The 20,280-nt window shown below is 49.2% G+C and overlaps 1 protein-coding gene across 1 annotated transcript in view; it reads right to left on the bottom strand.

The window, feature by feature from the left end:
- Positions 1-258: 258 nt before the first annotated feature.
- MDGA1 (MAM domain containing glycosylphosphatidylinositol anchor 1) overlaps positions 259-20,280 on the bottom strand; it is a 134,603-nt gene continuing 114,581 nt past the window's right edge. The window contains exons 16-18 of the mRNA XM_074988402.1: positions 4,852-4,982; positions 2,547-2,655; positions 259-869 (exon numbers count right to left, since the gene is read on the bottom strand). Of these exons, the coding sequence (XP_074844503.1) occupies positions 778-869; positions 2,547-2,655; positions 4,852-4,982 (332 nt within the window). The 3' untranslated portion in view covers positions 259-777. The remainder of the gene's footprint in view (positions 870-2,546; positions 2,656-4,851; positions 4,983-20,280) is intronic.

The following is a 20,280-nucleotide window of genomic DNA, read 5'->3' on the forward strand; positions in this document are numbered from 1 at the left end:
TCTTCTTTGGGCTGGAGTCCGGGGGAGGGCACAGGGAATGGGAGAGGTGTGCGGTGTGGAGGGAAGCAAATCAGACATAGACAATTAAATACATGGAAGTCTGGAAGATGCAGATGGAGACACTGAAGCACATGCAGCATGGGGTGAGTGTCTATGACCACCAGCATGTGGGAGGTGAGCTGCCCCACGTGGAGGCGGGTGGGAGGTTTCGGCAGGGGCATTCCTGCTGGTACACGGTAGCCAGAGCCGGCAAGATGCGGGTGGAACATGGAGAGCCAAAAGGGGAGCACTGCGGTACACTGTCTCCTAAGCTCTGGGTTCTGCAGTAAAGAACGTTACAGTTCTGGTAGAAAGTTGTGCTTTAATATATATGTTTTTTGTTTGTTTGTTTTCGTTAAAACAAAGTTCCCACTTCCCTGAGGAAGTCCTGTCTGATGTTCCCAAGGAAACACGGGGAGGGGGAGTTTCCTCCTTCATTCGTTCTTTACGTTTGTCATTCCGTTTATTTCCTTCCCTCTCTTCTGGTTTTCTTCCTTCCTCTCGCTCCCTCTCTCGCTCTCATATTGTCCGTTTATGTTTTTTTAGCCATTGTGACTTTCTTGAGAAATCCTCCAGGTTCTAAGCTGGATCCCTTTTGCTTGGTCATGCTCGTCAGTCTTTGGTAACATAGGGACACTTTGGTGTGTCAGTGAGGAGGGGGAGGAAGAGGAGCAGAGGTGGCTGAGTAAGAAGGGAGCAGGAATGTCTTGGTCAGAAGACAGGAGCGCTCGCTTGCCATCATCTGAGCAGCACATAAAGGAAAAAAGTCAGTGGCCAACCGAGAGAAGATCTGTGCAGGGCTGGGACGCTGTTCCCTGGAAAGGCGACCGCTGCAGGCCAGAGAGAGAGAGAGTTTTAGAGCTTAGTTATGGAACACAGCTATACCCTGTGGAGCACGTCATCATTGTTGGTACCAGCCGGCACCACTGGTCACTGCAAACTCCACATGTGCTGGATACCTGCCGTCCCACCCTCTTTCTTCTCTCACTAGGGATCCAGGGGAAACAGTAGCTGGGACTAAGCTCATGGGACACCAGCGTTTGTGCTCAGGGACAGAAGTCAAAGAAAAAACAATGTCCCTTTCTCTCAGTTCAATGGAGCATCAAACAGGCTAGTACAGTGCATGGCTGTACATCCTGCAGCCCAGGAGTGAAGAGTCCCTCTTTATACCTGGCCCTACATATATGTGAAGGATGTATTTCCTAAGAAAGGAGAGAGATTGTTCAGAGCAGCAGGGGCTGTATGATGAAATAAAGGCACGGAAATAGCCTGAATATCAGAACTTATTTCATGCCTGCAAGATTCATTGGGGGAACTGTTTCCCTAGGCAAAAAGGACATTGCTAAAGACATTTAGAACAAGACTGAACAAGCAACTGCAGCATATATTATAGGGGATGGTCCTGCCTGGACCTCAGAGGTAGACTAAATAGGCCTCAGTACAGCTACTTCTGTCCAATCTTGAAAGTCTCAGATTCTCGGGTTACCTGACCCCTCAGTTCTCATGCAATCTGTCCCTCATTGGAGGACTTTAGCCTTAAAGGCTCAAAGAAGATCTACTCCCTTTCAAGGCTGCTCAAATGGCTAGTGTTAACCCACTCCACTAGTACAGGATCAGTGATGCCTCAGAAGCCTCTCCAGAACTGGTAACCCTATCAGGCAGCTAACCATTCCTCCACTTTCCTGCTGGAAGGTGGCACTTCAGTAACGTGTCCTCATACACTGAGCACGAAGGCAAATCCTCCCTTTAAAACCCACTACCATCCCTCCATGCCCTCCAACTTATCCCTCCCCCTGAGACCATACAGATGTCCAAGATGTCCTACATACCACCACTCAACAATCCCCCCACCAACATCCAATACCTCCCTGCACACCACCCACCACAGCATGACCCCCCAAGATCCCACTGACATCCAACACCCCTCTACATGCCACCTACTCAATGATCATCCAACACCCCCTATATACTACCCATTCCATGTCCCACCTCAGACTTCACACACGTCCAACACCTGCTCAACATCACCCCCACCAGACCCAACTGACATCCATCACCCCGCTACACACCAGCCACCCAACACAACCCCCCCAGATTCCACCAACATCCAACACCCACCTTCACACTGCCCCCCAATACAACTCCCCACAGACCCAGCCAGCATCCAACACCTCCTTGCACACCACCCCCGCAACACGATTCCCCACAGCCCAACTCAAACACCCACACAGCCCCTGTTGACAACCAACACTCACCCACCTCTGCAGCACACACACCAGCCCACCCACATTACCGATGCCCACACATAGCAACACAGAACCTAAAAGCACCAGACACAAACATCCCACCACCACTTACCCTGTCTACTTATACCTAAGCATCTTCTTTCTCTGTTCACAGCTATGTGCTCCTGCCAGCCCCTCAGACGCCTATTTCACATGCTTCCTCTACCTCACCCCCTCGCCAGGTGCCCACTCAGGCGTACTAGAACCTGCTCACACACTCACCTTTATTTGTCCCAATCGGCTTCCTCGGGCAGTCTCCCTTTTTCAAGGTGACATCGTCAATGGCAATGTCCCCCTCGTAGCCTGTGCCACGGACACCTTCAAAGATGATCTGCCGACAGGAACACAGGTCAGTGAGGGGGGCTGCAGGGGAATGGCCTCCCTGGCAGGCCACATGTATAGGGTGCCACAATCAGACTCCAGCTGCTCAGCACAGGTGCCACCCCCACTCCAGGGTCCCAGGCTCCTGCAGCCTAAGCAGTCTCTGTGCTCTACAGTCACCTTGCTGCCCCATGAGCAGACGGTTGCTCTCCCTGCTCTCTGGTCCCTGACCGACAGCCTCATGGCCGTTCCCCACAAGGTCCTTTCCCACTCCAACCCTCTTGCCCTGAGCCTCCCCCTCAGCTGTTACACAGTGTGGTTCCTTATGCCTATCACCTCCCATGTGTGCACCTGAGGGGCCCTCTCGGCAGGCCAGTGAGGGACCTAGCCTTACCAAAGCACTGGGGTGGCAGTACGCTGAACTGGGGCAGACCCCGCTGCCCACAGAGAGGAGATAAATTCCCACTGCACCGCTGGGGCATCTCCTGCATCTCCCTTTGGAGGCTCTAGAGCTCCCCTCCCTGTGCCCCGCCGCCCTGCTCAGAAATCATAGAAAGAGTGGCTCCTTCCTTCTCAGAGCCTGACATTCATCAGCCTGAGCTCCCTCTTCTGTTCCCATGGTTACCAAACTCTGCTGGCAGCCCAGGGGCAGAGACTCAATCGCTACTTGCTGGCAGGCTCGGGGACACACAGCGCCAGCTCTCACTCCCTGAGGAGAGGGGTAAAATCCACTCTCTGGCCTGTCCCCTCTCCACCCTCCTCCCAACTAGCCCTGCACGGCCCCATTGGTCCCTGCCCGGCTACCCCGGGGAGAGCACGCACTCCCTGCTCACCACCCAGCACTGAGCTGCACTCAGACTCAGGTAGCTGGAGGCTGTGTGGGGGATGAAGAAGGGTTTGGGCAATGTCCTAGGAAACAAGTCCCCCCCGCCACCACAGGATGCTAAACCCTCTGCCATCTCCCTGGGGGCTCAGCCCTGCCATGGTTGGTAACAGCCCTCCCTGTTGCACCTGCTCACACCCACCCCACAAAAACTAACTGCCAGGCCTGCCTACTTGGGCAAATTTACTTAAACAAATCTGTGTCTGATGCAGCCGTCGTGGGGGCCATCTTAAAACCAAGCAGTGTGTCTGGCCCTTGCCATTGCAAGAAACCCTAAAAAGAGCAACAATGAGCATCTCTACAATAACTGGCAGGCTGGTGCTAAGGGACTCATCCATGCAGCACCCGCATAGGCCAGAAGCCACAAGCAAGCCCTAAAAAGACCGGGTGTGTCCAGCCTGTGACGCTACCAGACCAAATGAATACACACCGCTTACTATGCCTGTGCAGCTGCAGAGATCACAAATGAATGAGCACAGCCCCGTTTGCATGGTCTCTACCATAACTAACCAGCCGACATTGAACAGTAGTCTCAAGCGTTACTACCTTCTTGGTGTGTTATGGCTTCCCAAAGTATAGGCACTTCATGACTATACCCCAGGTCAATGCACACAGACCCAGCAAAAAGCCCTACATCACCAACCCAGCTGGGCATTGCTCTAAGCAACCCTACAACTCCTCACAGGTGCATGCCCTTGCACTCACAAGCACACAGAGTACCCAGCCCAGTGCTCAGAAGCAACCCTGCAACAATACACCAGTGTGCATGCCTCCAGAGCTGAGAAAATCCCCACAACAAGCACACAAATACTTCAGTAACACAATGCACAGAGACAGCACTCACAAGCAACCGAGTAATCGGACGTGTTTCTAGGCCAATGCTCAACTGCAGGTTGATAGTAAGCAGTGCTTTTGTTGTTTAAAAAAAATGCGAACCGGTATGCAGTCAAATCCCCACCTGCCCCCCACCAGCCAAAAACACAGCTGGGGCTACCAAGGTACTAGTACTCAGTACCGGTAAGTACTGGCACAAAAAAGCACCGATAGCAATAAATCTGTGCTTGTATATGGTAGACTTAAACAAGAGGTTTGCAGAGGCATCACACCACTCTATACTCTTTCCTCCCTGAAACGGTCTGTGACTATTAACACATTCCCTCTTCTTAATTCACAGTGGGTCACTGCTGCGGTGCCCTCCCCTGTATCTTCTATAGCCTGTTTGTTCCCTGTTAGGGAATGTGTAACTGCATGGCTGGTCTGGTGACGGTTCTTCCTGGGCATAGCATGCACCCAAAGAGGGCAGCATCACTGGTGCCTGCTTACCTGGAAGGGTCCTGGAGGGTTGATGGGGACATGTGCTTGTTGCCACTCATTTCCTTTGTTCCCGCTGAGTGACCAGACTTGGGTGTCAATGGCCCGTTTGTTCCGCACGCGAACCAGAAGATTCAAGGAGCCTGCAAGAAAGAAACTGGACACTGGAGGCATGGGTCAGGCTCCATCAGCTTGCAGTATCCCAGGGGTTCCTGCTAAGGCATTAAGGACCCTATGGCAATGGCTCAACACAGCTGTCCAATAACTTCAACAAGGGTTGGTTACCTACACCTTGTAGGATCTGCGCCACAGAGATCACCCGGGGTAGGTCTATGCTCCTAGAGGAAGAGGACAGGAGGTGATGGGAACTAGTGAGGTCTGTAGGACTTGAATAGAGTTGTGTCAGTCCCAGCAGTGAAGCTGGAGGATGTACAGGGACATGTAACGAAGATGATAAAATGCTTGGACACGGGTGGCTGACTTACAAGGGAAGGTTAAAGGCATGAAATATCTGTAACTTGGCTAACATGCTACGATGGGCACAGTGACACTGCATCCCAGAGCAACCCTCCCAGCTCAGATAGCCAGACTTGACTTGAACCAGTGCACTAAAAATGGCAGTGGTGTTGTTTTGGCTTCAGCAAAGACGTGAGCTACTCACCTTTGCTCAGACTCCTGTGGTTGGGTGGGATTGACAGTGAGCTGTTATCAGAGCTGCACATTTGTCTACTGAGTCTGGGAGGCTAGTTCCCAGGTGCAGTTTAGTCATGCACTAAAGGAGAAAGATCCTCGAAATGTCCAAAGGGTGTGAGCATTAATGGGGAAGGGGGATTGCTCAGGAAGGTCCAAGGGGCTGGCAGTAGGAGTTACGGGATTTAACCAAAACAAGCTGGACATCAAGAAAAAGTTTCCAACACGGGGAGACACAAAGGTGTGGAATAGTTCCCAAAGAGAAGAAAAGGAAGCCCCACATCTGGAGTCACTCCAAGGTCACTGGTGAGGATGCAGGATTGATCAGATGACCTAACTTTCCATCTTGGATGCTTAGGAGGTGAATTTGACCATGCAAGAGAGAGTGGATCCTTCTCCTGGTCGTGCCCATTTTGCACTTGGATTAACACCACGAGCAGAGGTGTCATGTGAAACAGCCCATTTCTCTCTCTGGAGAGCTCAGCTGGTGTGGCAAGAAGACAGAGATAAGTGAACACAGCCTCTCCTCCATTGAAACACAGAGCCAGAAATGAGGGAAATCACTGTGGGAGCCACTAGGAAATGACAGCTTTGAGGCACAAGCATCCTTATGTCCTCCCTGCCCACTGGTCTCAGAAACTCCCAGTGATGGAATGTCTGACTGAAGAAGAATGAAGCCTGAATCTCATTGAGGCCATAGGGTGAATTGATGGTCCAAACAGGAACTAAATAACCCCATAGATCAATGTCAATGAGACTGTGTTGAGTGCAGCTAATTACAGCCGCCAGAGCTGGGCAGGTGAGAGTCAGAGGGAGAGAGGAAAGAATTAGCATGAAGCTGCCAGCAAGCGAGAATTAAAAGCAGCCACCCTCGGGTCTAACCTCATTCAGTGACTGACACTGAGACCTACCACACAAGAGCCTGGCTGAGCAGCCCATGGTGGGACACACAGGTCAATAAATGGACTTTGGTGGCCTAGGAAAAAAGAGAAGGTGAAGCAGAAAAGGAGAAGCATCTGGCATGTGAATTGGTGCCAACTAAGCATTGGCTGAGACCCAAACCACTCCTGCACATAGCCCTGTCAACTCTCAGCCTTTGCTCTGCAGTAACAGGGAAAAGGAGCAAAACGTTCCCCTTTTGCCCATCAAAGAGTTCTAGTAATACTAATAATATGCACTTCCCCAGTGAGGATCCTGAAGCACTTCACAATTATCAACAAAGCCTCACACTGTCCCTGCAAGGTGGGTCCATAACAATAGCCCCAGTCTCCACAGGAGGAAACTGAGTCACAGAGAAGCCAAGTCACTTGCCCAGATTGTATTACAAATCGGTGTTAAGAGAACTCAGGCCTGCTAATTCCCAGTTCCCCCAGCTCTAACTGTTAACTCAGACTACCTCCCTGAGCATTCCTGGAGAGAATCAGACACTCCCCTCACCTTGCTGGTCTCGGTGACTATGGCCTTCTGCTTGCTACTCTAATGGGCTCATAGGACTACTTTCAGACATGACCAAAATGATGCAAGACCCTTGAAATCAACATGGCTGCAGCTACTGGTGCCAACTCTTGATCTGGCTCAGAGCTATAGAAAGGTAAGATTTATGAGGACTTCCAGGCCATTGCTTTGCTTGCTGGTTTGTTTGCTATAATGCTCTGACGGTCCAGCCAGCTTAAATGCCTCACAATGGCAGTACCTCCCCTTGACAATAAACCCTGGGTGCTGGCTTCCGGATGGGACCATCTGGTATTGTTTGTAATAAGCAGTTCAGCTTCCACTGCAGCGTAACGACTGGGAATACTTATCTGGGAAGACGGGGAAGTAGTGGAACTTTACTGGGCTGACCGAGCTGGCTCCAGCCCACCCCAACCCTCAGTTTCTGCTGGGGCAGCAGGAGTGGCATGAAACACACAGATGCCTTTGCTGGGATTGTGGGGCACTGTGGTTTCTTCGCAAACCAGAGCCAAGCTTATTTGAAGAGCTAGAACAACAGGCTGAGAAGGTAGATCACACCCAGCATGAAGATCAACAGAAGCAGGTCTGCTCCATGCCATCCCAGCAGTGAACGTATGAGGCCCCCTGCCAACAACCTTCCACCTAGCAGAAAGCTTTGTGCGTGTAGGAGTGGGGAAGGTACCAGGAGAGGGCCTCGTGTCATGATCCAGGCTGATCCTCCCTTGGGTGCTGGACGTGGCATGATGCATGGCCTCATGCTTTTTTGGCTATTCCTCTTAAAACAAACTCTGCAAGCAAGACACCGGTGAAAGCCTCAAAGTCCTGACCAATGACCACATGTGGCTTTATTACTAAAAATCTGCTCAGTTGAGTGCTTCACCGAACCTGATCCTGATTCACAAACTGTGAGGGTCTCGAAGAATCAGCATCTTTTTCAAAAAAAAAAAAAAAAAAAAGAAAGAAAAAAATCTATCGATATCTATATCTATATATATATAGCCAAAAATTTCCCAACCACCTATACTCGCAATCTATCTTCCAACCTAGTTTTACATTACAATCACGTAAACGATTTCCCATGGAGAAATCCACACCCTTATGGACAGTTTTTGTTGTCTCTTCATTCCCATCTGACTTTGGCTTTTCCTCAAAACACCTGCTAATGATGCACAGAGAAGAGGAGGCCAGGTGTCTGCTGCTAGGGCACCGCAGCAGACAGGAACCCATCGTGACAGAGAGAAAGAGACAAAATCCCTGGGCACTGCCAGTCTCACTGGCACCTCCCTCCAATGGGGCGATTGTGGTATTTTGTTACCTGTATCATTTCCTCCTTGATAATCAGAGCAGACAATAAAGGCCTGTAATAAGTGAGCAGGAATCAATTAGTGTGTGAGAAAGCTGTGCCTTCTGCTGGATCCTTTAAGCCCAGAGCTGGCATTTCAGATGAGTGGCGTGTACACAAAAGAACACCAGCTGGGATGCCAGATACAGTAACCCAAGGGGATACTGCTAAATGTTACCTGCTTGCAGGATGAAAAGGTCTCATTGCAGTTGCCATGGGACAGAAACTTCACTCTTCTGTCGAAACTGCAACAAAAGTTAGGAACAGCTGACACGGCTTGGCCAGTTAGCCAAGGAATGGCGGCGGGAATCACAATAGCTTAAGCAGCAATGTGGCATTTTCCATAGCAGTTTCAGATAACACAGCATGTGTGTGTATAAAGTTGCTGTACAGAGAGCCTAACATACTGATCAAAAGGGAGGATACAACTAAAGTACAGATGGAAGGAAGCAAAGTAACGAAGAGAGAAGATCTAGATCTAGAGGCTGGTGCAGTGGATAGAGATACACACTTCTAGTATGCACAGTATTGAATCTCTCTGGCTCAATGGAGTACAGCGTGAAACCAGGTGCTGTGTGGGATCACAGCACAGACCCGGAGTAGCGGTTGGCTAGGTACAGTTTCAGATTCAATGATATTTGGGTCCAACTACAAACCAGTCAGATCTGGGGACTGGAATCCAAATATCACCCCAGAAATTCAAAAGGGGTTTGGGTTCCAGGTTAGAGAAACAGAGATGTAAATAAGAGAGCCACTTACCATACAATAGATTCATAGAGTTGACACAGTACAGTACCTAGAGTGGACAGATATACTACAGCTTTGCAGAGCCAACTGTAAGCCTAACAGGGATGCAGACCCTGACCCAAACAGAGAACAAGAAACTGTCCTCCTGTAAACAAGCCCTTAAGGAACTCCTGGGCACCGTTGTTTAACACAGCTGATCATAAAGCAAACCCAAGAGCTCAGAGCAGGCAAATCCCTGGAGCCAGCTAAAGCCCTCAAAAGGAACCGATTACTGTTCATAATCCCGGGAACAAACGCCGGCCTCCTTCCTCATTTAAATGAATGATAATGAAAAGCAATCAGCAGCAGGCTTGCGTTCTCAATTATGGTGCTGTGGCAGGAAGTTACCACTCAGAGGTGAGAGGCAGAGTGGGGAAAACGATCATATAGGTGGTGGATGGAGAGAAATACTATCAAGCTGCATTGAGCTGTAATTTATAGGAATGTAATTTGTCTCTATGCCATGATAAGAGGCATTTACTCTTCCATTGTCTCTAATGATGTTTTGTATGGCAGCATATGTGTAATAAACACAATTATAGGCTCTCAGCGGCCTCCTGATCCTGCCTGCTCAACGCTTTGTTTCACTCCTTCTTTAATAGGTGGGATTCCATCCAAGCTCTCTTGAGCCCTAGTCCTGCCTGTCAGATCACTCACACCAGACTCAAGGGCTCATTGCAGACAGAGACCCTCCTGCACAGCAAGACCTAGTAATTTCACAGAGAGCAGGCCCAGCAGCCTAATGAATACTGGAGCAACTGAATGCTGGTTATATGTTGTAAAGCACGACCATAGTAAGAGAACAAGATATGGGTCTCAAAGCACTTTGCCTGCACAAATGGGTTAGCCCTGTGTGATAGGTATATACTGTAATGAACTGGCTGGTGTGTATGCACACAGCTGCCCTCTATGGATGCTTTACTGTGTCTCATAGGCGCTATACTGCTAACCAGAAGGGAAGATTTTCCATTACTCGGTTGGTAGTGGTGTGAATTCTCAGACTAAGAGGATCAGCTTTCCCTTCTTGCTATTGTCATGCCTTTCTAAGCCAGCATCTAATGCCATGTAAACGACAACATGATGCTTTTAAATTGGCAATGTTCCCCACATGGCAAACCTGAGGAAATCAGTCACTCGTGCCCTGGAACAGGCAATGTTGTTGTTTTTGCCAGGGATTAAAAACACCCAATACTTAGAAGGAAGGGACATAGCCAGCATTGTTCAAATCAGTGCAGTCATTGTAGGCTGCATTGCCACAGGCAGAAACATGCAAAGGCAAAACAGTGTTGTAGGTGCCCAGCTGTTTGGTGATGTGTGTATCTTTCTCTCTGTCCCACAGGCCAACTTCTTCTCTGTTGCAATTTGACATCAGCGGGCATGCAACGGAGCTTCCCCACGGAGAATCTGGCTCATTCTCTCTAAGCTGTGATTAAGGGAGGGTGTGGGGGGTACTCCAGAACACAGAAATGAATGGCACAAGGCATTTATCCAAGAGGATAAAATTAAGGGGCATAAAGCAGCAGTTCATCCTGCAAAAACATCCATGGACCTTGTCTCATGTTGGCACGAGTCCTTCTTGGGTTTCACTCAAGGGATGTTTAAAAGGTGTAATTTTAAACAATTAAGATTTACTGGTCTATTTAAAGAGAGAGGCCCCACTGCCAACACAGCCAAAACAAAAGAGAGGGTGGAGTCATTGGTGTAGTGCAGGGGTCAGAAACCTTTCCAGGGCGGAGTGCTGAAATTTGACCTCTAGGTATGGTCTGAGTGTCGGTGACACTTTTTAAAAAGTTACTAGTAGTCCTACTTACAATTGGCACAGTAGTCTTCTTGTGACCCCAGTATTGGTTTATCAAGGCTTAGTTTAAAAGTATAAAAGGACATTTCTTGCTGGGAGCTCAAATGTTTTCTTTCCCCCACAATTACAAAAAAGTGCTGACTCCCAGGGGGGCCCATTGTTTCAGTGGGGACCCTACGCTCCAGCCCTGGGCTCTGGCAGGGGCCTGGCTGCAGCCCCATGCTCCAGTGGGGACCCCTTGCTCCAGCTCCATGGTGCAGTGGGGGGAGGGGGTCCACCCCAGCCCATGCTGAGCTCCTGCCTCATGCCCCTCTAAAGACATTCGCAGGCCGAGAGTGGCGTGGTCGCTGACCCTTGGTCTAGTGTTTGAAGAACAGGGACCAAGGATTCCTGGGTTCTGTTCCCAGCTCTGTTTCTGATCTGCTGCAGGAGCTTGATTAAGTCACTTTCCCTTCCTGCTGCGTCAGTTTTCTCATGTGTAAATGGGATAATCAGGGCAAAGGCGGGGGAGAGACAGGATCTGAGTATGCAAGTCCTGCTCAGGTCAGGCTGCCCAACTGCAAATCCCAACCCAAACTGATCCCCCTGCCCTCAGCCTCCATGTGCCATTGCACCCCCATCCGAATACACGGATTCCTGTGCACCATGTGAGAGAGGTAAGTCCATGGGTGTAGAGCGAACTCAGTCGGCCTGTGCAGGTTCCTTTTTCCTGACATCAGCTTGGTCCAATCCTTGCAAACAGTCAGAGTCTGTCAGCTCCCTTCCCTGACAGGGATAAGGAAGGAAAGAGAGGGGGCCAGAGCCAGCAACTCTCTCAGCTGGACACTTGATTATTTACAGCCCAGCAATGCGGAAAATAAGGAGCAACCTGAACTGATTGAGTCTTCAAACACCTGCATTCCCGTTGCAGCACGAGGAAGGGCTGAGGAAGCCTGGGTTGCAGCTCTGTATCTCAGCTGGTGTCTGGAGACGGTAACTGCTCTCTCTCTCTCTAAACAGGGCCGTCCTCTGTCCCTGGCCAGCTGGAGGTGCTTCCTTCGCCCATAAGGATCTAAAGCTCAGGGCCCACATGTCACTTGGGTCTTTGCCCCTACACTGGCACTAAGGACTCATATTTGCCCTGTGATCTCAATGTCATGATGAGCTGAGCCTTCCCTTCACTGTGGGCTGCTGTGCAGCTGATGTGCTGACTCAGGTAGATTACACCTCTGGCTGGACCTAGTATTCCCTTATGCACCCCCGTTCACACCAGCTCCTCCTAGATGCTGCCAATGAGCTGAAGGCTCGCTCAGGACTGGGGCTGCAGTGCTGTTATTCTTTTAGTACTGCATGTACCCAGAGACAGCATCTCTGCTCAGCAGAGCTCAGTCGCCCTTACGACCTTGATGGTGTGGAATTGTAAATATTGCTAAAAGACCTGTTCCATAAACATGGCTTTCCATTATATATTTGGCATGTAATGCTGTATTACATCTATCTACCCTAGTCACAGTGTCTGTTGTTCTTTTAGTGATGCCATGGTTGGGGAAAGGAAAGCATGTCCATAAGTAACTATTCTCCATACATTACAATGAACAGCTTTTTGGCCTTGCTTGTATTTAGCCTAGGTCAGTTTCAAGGGCCTAGCTGTCACTCCCAGAGCTCTGATGAGGCTGCTACTTCATGGACTACCCTCCCTGTGCATCCCTGGGCAATGAGGACATTGGTTCTGAAAGAGGCCAGGTTGGCCATTTGGACAGAAAGCTCTAGACTGGAACCCCAGTTCTAGAGACTGAGGGGGAAGGACATCACATGGTTTAGGGCTTGGCATGGCTCCTGCTGAAGTCTCTGGCAAAGCTCCCTTCAACATTAATACCAGAAGGCTGGGGCCTTCTCCGCACAGGGCAAACTTTCCACAGACTTTCCCTAACACCCCCCCCACCCCCACACCTGTTCCTGTGACCTTTCTCCAATTTAATCCACAGCCGTACAACATACCTGGGGGAGAGAGCGGGAAGGGAGCAGAGAAAATGGCCCTTCTCACACAAAGGGAGCTACTTCTCTTAATCACTGTATTCGGGGCCTAGGCACCAAACAACAGACAAATTAGGCAGGTGGATCAAATTCATCAATTTTTTTCAAAAGATCAAAGCCCTAGCATGGGCTCATAGTGAAATAACATATACACCCAGAGGTGCAAACTGTCATGGGAAGATTAATCATGGTAGAGAAGGGAGAAATTTGATTTTACCATCAAAAATGCCTGACAAGGGCCGATGTTTTCATCTGCAATGCTACAGAACCAACGTGTGATCCACAGCAACCCAGTGAGTCTGTTTAGCTCCGATGCCCCTACACGTATGGTGCACGCAGAAATAAACAGAGCTGCCTTCATTCCACTGAGTACCAGCAGAGCGGAGGGCTGTGCTGCACCTTTGCACATGACTAACAAGCCAGTGGGGGAAAACAACCAATGCACAGGCATGGTATGCAATTCTCAAACCTCTGTGAGCAGACTCTGCAGCCAGTTTCCAACTTCGCTTCTTGCAAACGCAAGGGCCACGCAACCCACTCCAGCCCAGCCCGCACTAACGACAACCCATCCCCCTACCTCTAGTACCTGTGATGGCTTCCTCCAGCCCTTTGTAATGCTGCTGATCTTTAAGCACAAGCCCAGAGCTCAGTGTAGGTGAATCCTAGAAGCACGCTGCAGCTCTCAGGAGGCCTTCATTACTGTTCATAATCCTGAGAACAAACATGGGACATCCTCTGCCTCATTTTAATGAGCAGTAATGGAAAGTGATCGGGCTTGCGTGTTCAGTTACAGCTCCATGGCGAAAGTGGGCATGGAGGAGGAAGAAAAATTGTGTCCAAACACCCTTTTCAGGTTCTTATGGTGAATGCTGAGGATGTGGGGCAGGCTTCCAACACCATCTGCTACACAGGGCTGGATCCCCACATGGCTAGGGAGCATCCCCAGTTCTGGTGGGTTCTGCAGGGATTTCTGTAGGACCCAAAAAAGATTCACAGGTTGAAGATTTGAATCCCAGACTCCAGTTCTCATCCGCATTGACTCAGGCAGCTACTTCTCCTTTGGGTCTAAAACGTCTCTCCGCTATCACTGCCATAAAACCAAAGTGGAGTTCAGCTCCACATCCAGTACGAGGTAGCTGGACGTATAACCAGCCACTGGTCAGCACTACTTTGGTTTTCTTTCCAGCCTGGGGCTGCTTTCACACGTGGAGCTGGGGACATACTCACGTTAGCTCTCTCATCAGTAACATGGGCAGCAGCAAGCTGGATCTGGGCAGATTTGGGCATGGGGCAGCTGTCCTTTGCCGCTGCTCGCCATTGCCCGCACTTTTAATTTGTTAGCTGGAATTCAGCATTTGAGGATCTCGCCTAACTTGCTAACTTCTTCTCTTCTGCTTAGGCTGGCTCCTCTTTGCCCTAGCGTAGGCAGGAGACTCCAGGCTTGCAGCCAAACCATCTTGCCCTGCCCACCAGTCCTGGACCCAATCTTCCACTGCACTGGGCAAAGTAGGACTCCTCTAGTCCAGTCTGCTCAGACTTCAGAGCTTTGCCTCTAGTTCAAACCATGCAGCTCCCACATGCTCTCCTGCTCCTGGCTGCTGGCTGTTAACAGTCAATGACTGGTCATTGGTCTTCCCCTGTGTCTCCAAGGCAATTCCATTCATCTGTTGACAGCCCTGCCAGATAAGTCATTCATACCATCCCAGACTGCCTTCGTGGCCTTCGCTTACTGCTTTTGGCCCAGAGGAGAAATTAGCTCCCTCACAATACAAAGTGAATGGGTAAACCGAGTCCCCCATTTCTTCATGAAACAAAGAAACTTCCCCCAGTTCTCCACATTGGGTGATCACAAGAGCCCCTCGCTTTCCCCACTACAAGTTTTGCCTCATTCTGGAACAAAGCCCTCTGGAGGGGTCTGAAGGGTTTATCTCCTCCCTCACTAACTCTTCAGGTGTATTGCAGCTCTGCACTGGGAGGTCCCAGAAACACTGGAAGGTAGCAGAGAGGAGCGATGCGGGGGTTGGTTCTGCCATGATTGGGAATGGGAAGTGTTGTACACTGGGGCTCACACTCTCATGCTAGTTTTGCAGATGGAAGGAGCTGCTGGAAAGCCCAGGGAATGCCAACCCTTTGCAGGTTTGCCAGTTTCTTGCTCAACTGTTGTTTGTTCCGTTGCCTGGGGGAAAATTCTCTTCCATGGTGCATGCAACACAGAGCCCCCCCGATCTGCTGTGATAGCTGCTCCTTTCTTCTCTGCCCCAGGGGACAGCCAGGTCCTCACTCCCGTCATGTCTGCTTCACAGAGACAAGGAGGGTTCAAAACAGCAGAGCTGTGGCAGAGAGGGCAAAGCCTGGCTGCTTCACTCTCAGGCACTGCTTTAGCTGAGTTTACAGTCACAGAGCTGGAGGATAAAAAGCTTCTTGGACCTCCCAAGAGAAGAGGCAGGGCCAGACCTGGGAACATATCGCAGACTAGGATGGAACAGGCATGTTTTATTGGGGAGGATTTGCCCATCCCTGTTCTATGTCTGTGAGCATCCTCCTTCCACCACTTCCTCTAGGCTTCCATCAAGTGTCAGCTGCTCACATGTTGCTTCTGACACACTCCATCTTGCATGGTGGGGAGTAGCTCTTTGCACCTTCAGCTGCTCAATGGATGCATAATTTACTCACTCCTCGAGCTCTCTGTCCACTGAAGTTTGCGGTCTTTCAGTCCTGAGACAAGAGCCCAAATGCAGGGCAGGCGCTAGACTCCAGGTGTGTAGGAGCTGGTGCATGCCAGATGGCAGGGACATCTCAGTGCAATGCCCTGGTAGGCAAACAGTGGGGAGGATCAGGAGGGAGCACCTCTCCTTCTTGTGGCACTGAAATTGTGCTCCAAGACCACTCTGTCCTCCTGCTCATTCCCCATCCACCATAGCCCCCCCAGAGGTGAACCTTGCAGAAGGATTGCATGCAGGAGAGGGTAGTGGCCTCATGGTTCAGCCCAGGAAGGATGTTTTAACATATTCTAATTTTTTCTACTTCTGGTTTTCTGCCTGGCAGACCTTTCCCCCTTCTGGGCTGCGACTGTGAATTCTGCAAGAACCTGTCTGTTCTGATGGGATTCCCATCCTGCTCCTGCAACCTCAAAAGGTGCAGACATTTGGGTGAAGCTCTGACCTCTCAAAGCCTTTTATTAGTGATGAGCTTTATTTATTCAGTGATGAGCTTTCGTGGGACAGACCCACTTCATTGGATCAATCTCATTTCCAATACAGACTGACATTTATAAGTGCAGCAGTCCAGAAAAATGCAATAAAACTTATTTGATTTGTCAGTTGTGATTGCAATATTGTTTTGGCCCTCTGTACTTATAAATGTCAGTCTGTATTGGAAATGAGATTGATCTGATGAAGTGGGTGAAAGCTCATCAACGAATAAATCATTTTGTTAGTCTTTAAAGTGCTACATTTCTGCTGCTTTGTTTTGTTGCACCAACATGGTCATGCATTTTACGATCTTTCGTGTAAAAAACATGCTAATTCCCAATGCAATATTCTGCCTCCCTACGACCCACTGGAAAAGGTGAAACAACTGGATTTTTAGCTTCAGCAGCCAGCAGGCAGGACTGTGCTTTGATACACTTGGGACAGCCAGCTGGTGTTGTTCCAAAGCGAAGCAGGAGTGAACACTAGCCCATGGAGCTGTTCTGCAGCTCATTACTTGGACCAATTAACTCCAGCATCGACACAAAATCTTCATTGACAGATCTGTATTGCTGGGCAGTGGTGAAGCAGTTAAAACTCCAGTTAGAGAACAGAAAGGTGGCCTAGAAATACTCCAGAGTAATGCAGATGTACAGACAGTGCTCCCATTTTCTTGTAAGTTTTCTGAAATGCCTGATAAGTTTTGGTTCCAGGGTCTGAACGATTGATGGAAACACCTCGTGCCCTGGAGAGGTGGCTGAACTGCAGTGGTAACAGCTGTTCAACCTGGTGCAAAGGTTCTGTCATCCTGAACCAGAGCCAAATTTGGAGTCCGAGTGGGGTCTCTTCCTATGAGTGACCGAGTTAAGCTCCTTCCCACAGGGACACCCCTGAGGCAACCAGACATGGGCAAATACTGCCAAAGGTCCTCTGCAGATATGCTCCAGAATCCACAGGAGAATCTGCGTTGCCTATTTGTACCTGTTGAAGATTCATTTCCCACCGATGTTCTTGCAAACAAATTCCCCCGCAGGAATGCTGCCAAACAGTGAATTGTAAGCAAACACAGGAGCGTGTCTGAAGAATACAAATGCTGGATGCGTAATTGTATTTGCACTTGAAGCTTGATCCTATGGGACGCATTTTCAAGGTGGGGGAAGCACAAGGGAGTGGACAGATCAGGGCCGTGGACTTATGGTAAAAAAGGGAGGGCAGAAGGGGTTTTAGTCAGAGAATGAAACATGAAGTGAATCTTTTCCTTGTCCTCGATATGGTTTTTTTTTTTTTTTTTTTTTCTTTTTTCCAGTTTTTAGACTCTAAGCTCTGGAGGAAGGAGACAGTTTTGTCTTATCTGTGAAGTGTCAGATACACTTTAGGTGCTGTATATAAATAAACAACAATACGAAAAAGCTCATACAATCAGAGAAAAGACGCACACTAGTTACTGGGCTCATGTCGGAGTACTTGGATTTCTTGGCCTGGGACACACAGGAGTTCACATAAGATGATCTATTGGTCTTAATAATCCACAATCCTACTCCAAAGCCCACTGAAATCCCTATTGGCTTCAGTGAGTTTTGGGTCACACATTACGGGTTCAATCAAAAAAGGTTGAACAACATAGAACAAATATCTGGGTATCTTACCAGGTATTTATAACCTTGCTCTTTATCATGGCATTTCAGCAACTTCCAAAAATAAAACAAAACAAGCTAACAGCTGCTATCAGAGTACACTGAAGTGCGGCCGGGCATTGAATGCTCATAGCCCACAGCAAACAACCCCAAAACTGATATATGTTTGCATGAAATAGTCAAATACATTTTGAAAAAACAAACAAAAAGTCAGGAAGAGTCAGAGCCCATTTGAGGATGATTCATGAACCAAAAAAAAAAAAAAAGCATGTTGACTAAATTATGCATTACAAAATTGTTCACGCAGCTCCTATTGCAACTTATTTCCCAAGGGCCTAGAAGGGATGTGAATCACACCCATTTGGAGAAACATGCCTCCTCTATTTCAACTCACTGACAGTCTTACAGAATACAGCGCTGTGCTCTTGGGAGACAATCTGACCTGTTTTATAAATGATGCGTTATAGCGTGGGACCCCCTTCATCCACTACTAAAAAGCAGCCACCACCAGGGTGGAAAGCCGCAGCTGCTTTTAATAGTGTGTAGTAACACTCCACAACTTGGGAAGTGATGAACATACAGCTCTGCAGGATGAATTTAGCCCCATTGGCACTGGATCTGGAGCCTGGAGGTTAACATCCTGAATCTTGCTACATGCACCATGGGACTATTAAGGCCTGCAAATCTTAGAGCCTCTGGTTCAGCTGAAAGCTGATACCTCTACGACCCTCAGCCTTGTACCACTCTTTCCATAGTGACTCAAAAAGAACAGCTCCTGCTGAATGCCCAGCGTCATTCCACTTTTCCCTTGGAGGCATCCCATCCAGCTAACGGCCAGGCCAGACCCCATTTAACTTGGTGACCACACAAGATCATAGGAACATCAGGACCTTTAACACTCTTGTCAGATGAGCTTGAGAGATGTTGGACAGCACCAAGATGATAAACCTGTTCCCTGAACTCTGGGATAGGTGGCAGCAAGTCTGAGCACAAGCCACACCTCCTAAACCAACAGGGAGGCTCAAAAGTGGCAAAGAGGAAGCCAGAGGTAGAGTTTTAAGTTTTAATTCTGGCCCAGCTCTCCCGCTCCAAGGGCTGATATTTTGGGTACAAATTCTACACGAAGCTGCCGGATGTGCATAGGCCACTAAAATGGGAACTCCCCCAAGTGCCAGTAGAGGTGTTTCCTGCCCTCTCTCTGGGGGAGCAGGAGCCTGGATGTAGCCCACACAGAGCAGTGACTAGCACTGGTGATGGAGAAATTAACCCTAACCATTTTGACCAAGCCTAGCAGTGACAGCATGAATCTGACGGGCGGGGGGGGGGGGCATCCTGTTCACTGATTGGATGAAAGTAGTCACATGATTGCCTGTTATCTCAAAGCACCTCCCATGCATACACAGTTACTGCTTTATGACAGATGAAGCATTCTGGGCTGGAGTCTGGGCTCTCAATCACACTAATGAAGCCAACTAGCATGGTGGCCACACATACGGCAGTACTTTGTCTGGGGAGCCAAATCCCCTACCCTGCCCCTGTCCCCTCCCTCCCCAACTATTCATATGGTCAATTGCAGTCTCAAATAATGAGTAACTGACAGAGGCACCCTGATCTCCACTACAAGCTGTGCGTGCACGTCTAGTGGGGGGGAGAGATGAGGTAGTGTCCTGGAACAGCAGCTCATTGGCACAGCATTGATCAGAAGCCCAGCTTCTATTTCAGCAAGCGGCACCATAGATAAATAACTGTGAGTATTGATAGGCGCAGTCATGGTAAGAGAGAGAGAGACTGTTGCAGCTCCAGCAATTAATTTCTCACAGCAGCACCTTGTAGGGAGTGAGCGTAGTGTGATGGTTAGAATGGGACAGTGGGACTCAGGATACCTAGGCCCTTAGCCCAGCGGTGGTGCTGACTTATTGTGATACCATGAGCGAGACTCTTCTCTGCATCTCAGCTTCCTCTGTTGTTAAATGGGGTTAATGATGCTAAACCCCCTTCATGGGGTGTGTGAATTCGTTCTTGTCAGTGAAGTGAGATGTAAAGAGAGTCTTGAATGAGACACCCTGGAGGACGACTAAGGACAATTCTTCTCTAGGTTTTCTTCTACTGGAAACAAAACGTTCTGTCACCCTTCACTGGAAAAAGGAGATTCCCCATTTCTAGGTTCCCCGTGGTATCCTGAGGTCACTGGGAATCCTACTTCTGAGGGGCTTAAGGGTGAAAGAGACAAGAGCCAAATAAATCAAGGGAAATAGGAAGGGCCTCCAGAGAGCTCCTGTACATCCTGCTCTTGGCTCAGCTGGGAGACATTCAGCATCCCCCTGCCCTGAAGATTTTCCACCCCAGCTACAAACGCTCCATTTGTATTCTGTTTCTCTCTTTCGTCATATCTATTATAAACGAGCAGTGGCTGGGAACTCTCCCAGGGAAGATTTGCCTGGATGGCGATGGATATTTTATAGTCAAATTGCAAGAGGAAACCAGCTTCCAAGTCATGGTGAGGGGATGCAGGAATAAAAGGTAACAAACTAGTTATTA

The sequence above is a fragment of the Carettochelys insculpta genome, chromosome 3 (genome assembly GCF_033958435.1).
Source record: "Carettochelys insculpta isolate YL-2023 chromosome 3, ASM3395843v1, whole genome shotgun sequence".
Classification (NCBI taxonomy): domain Eukaryota; kingdom Metazoa; phylum Chordata; order Testudines; family Carettochelyidae; genus Carettochelys; species Carettochelys insculpta.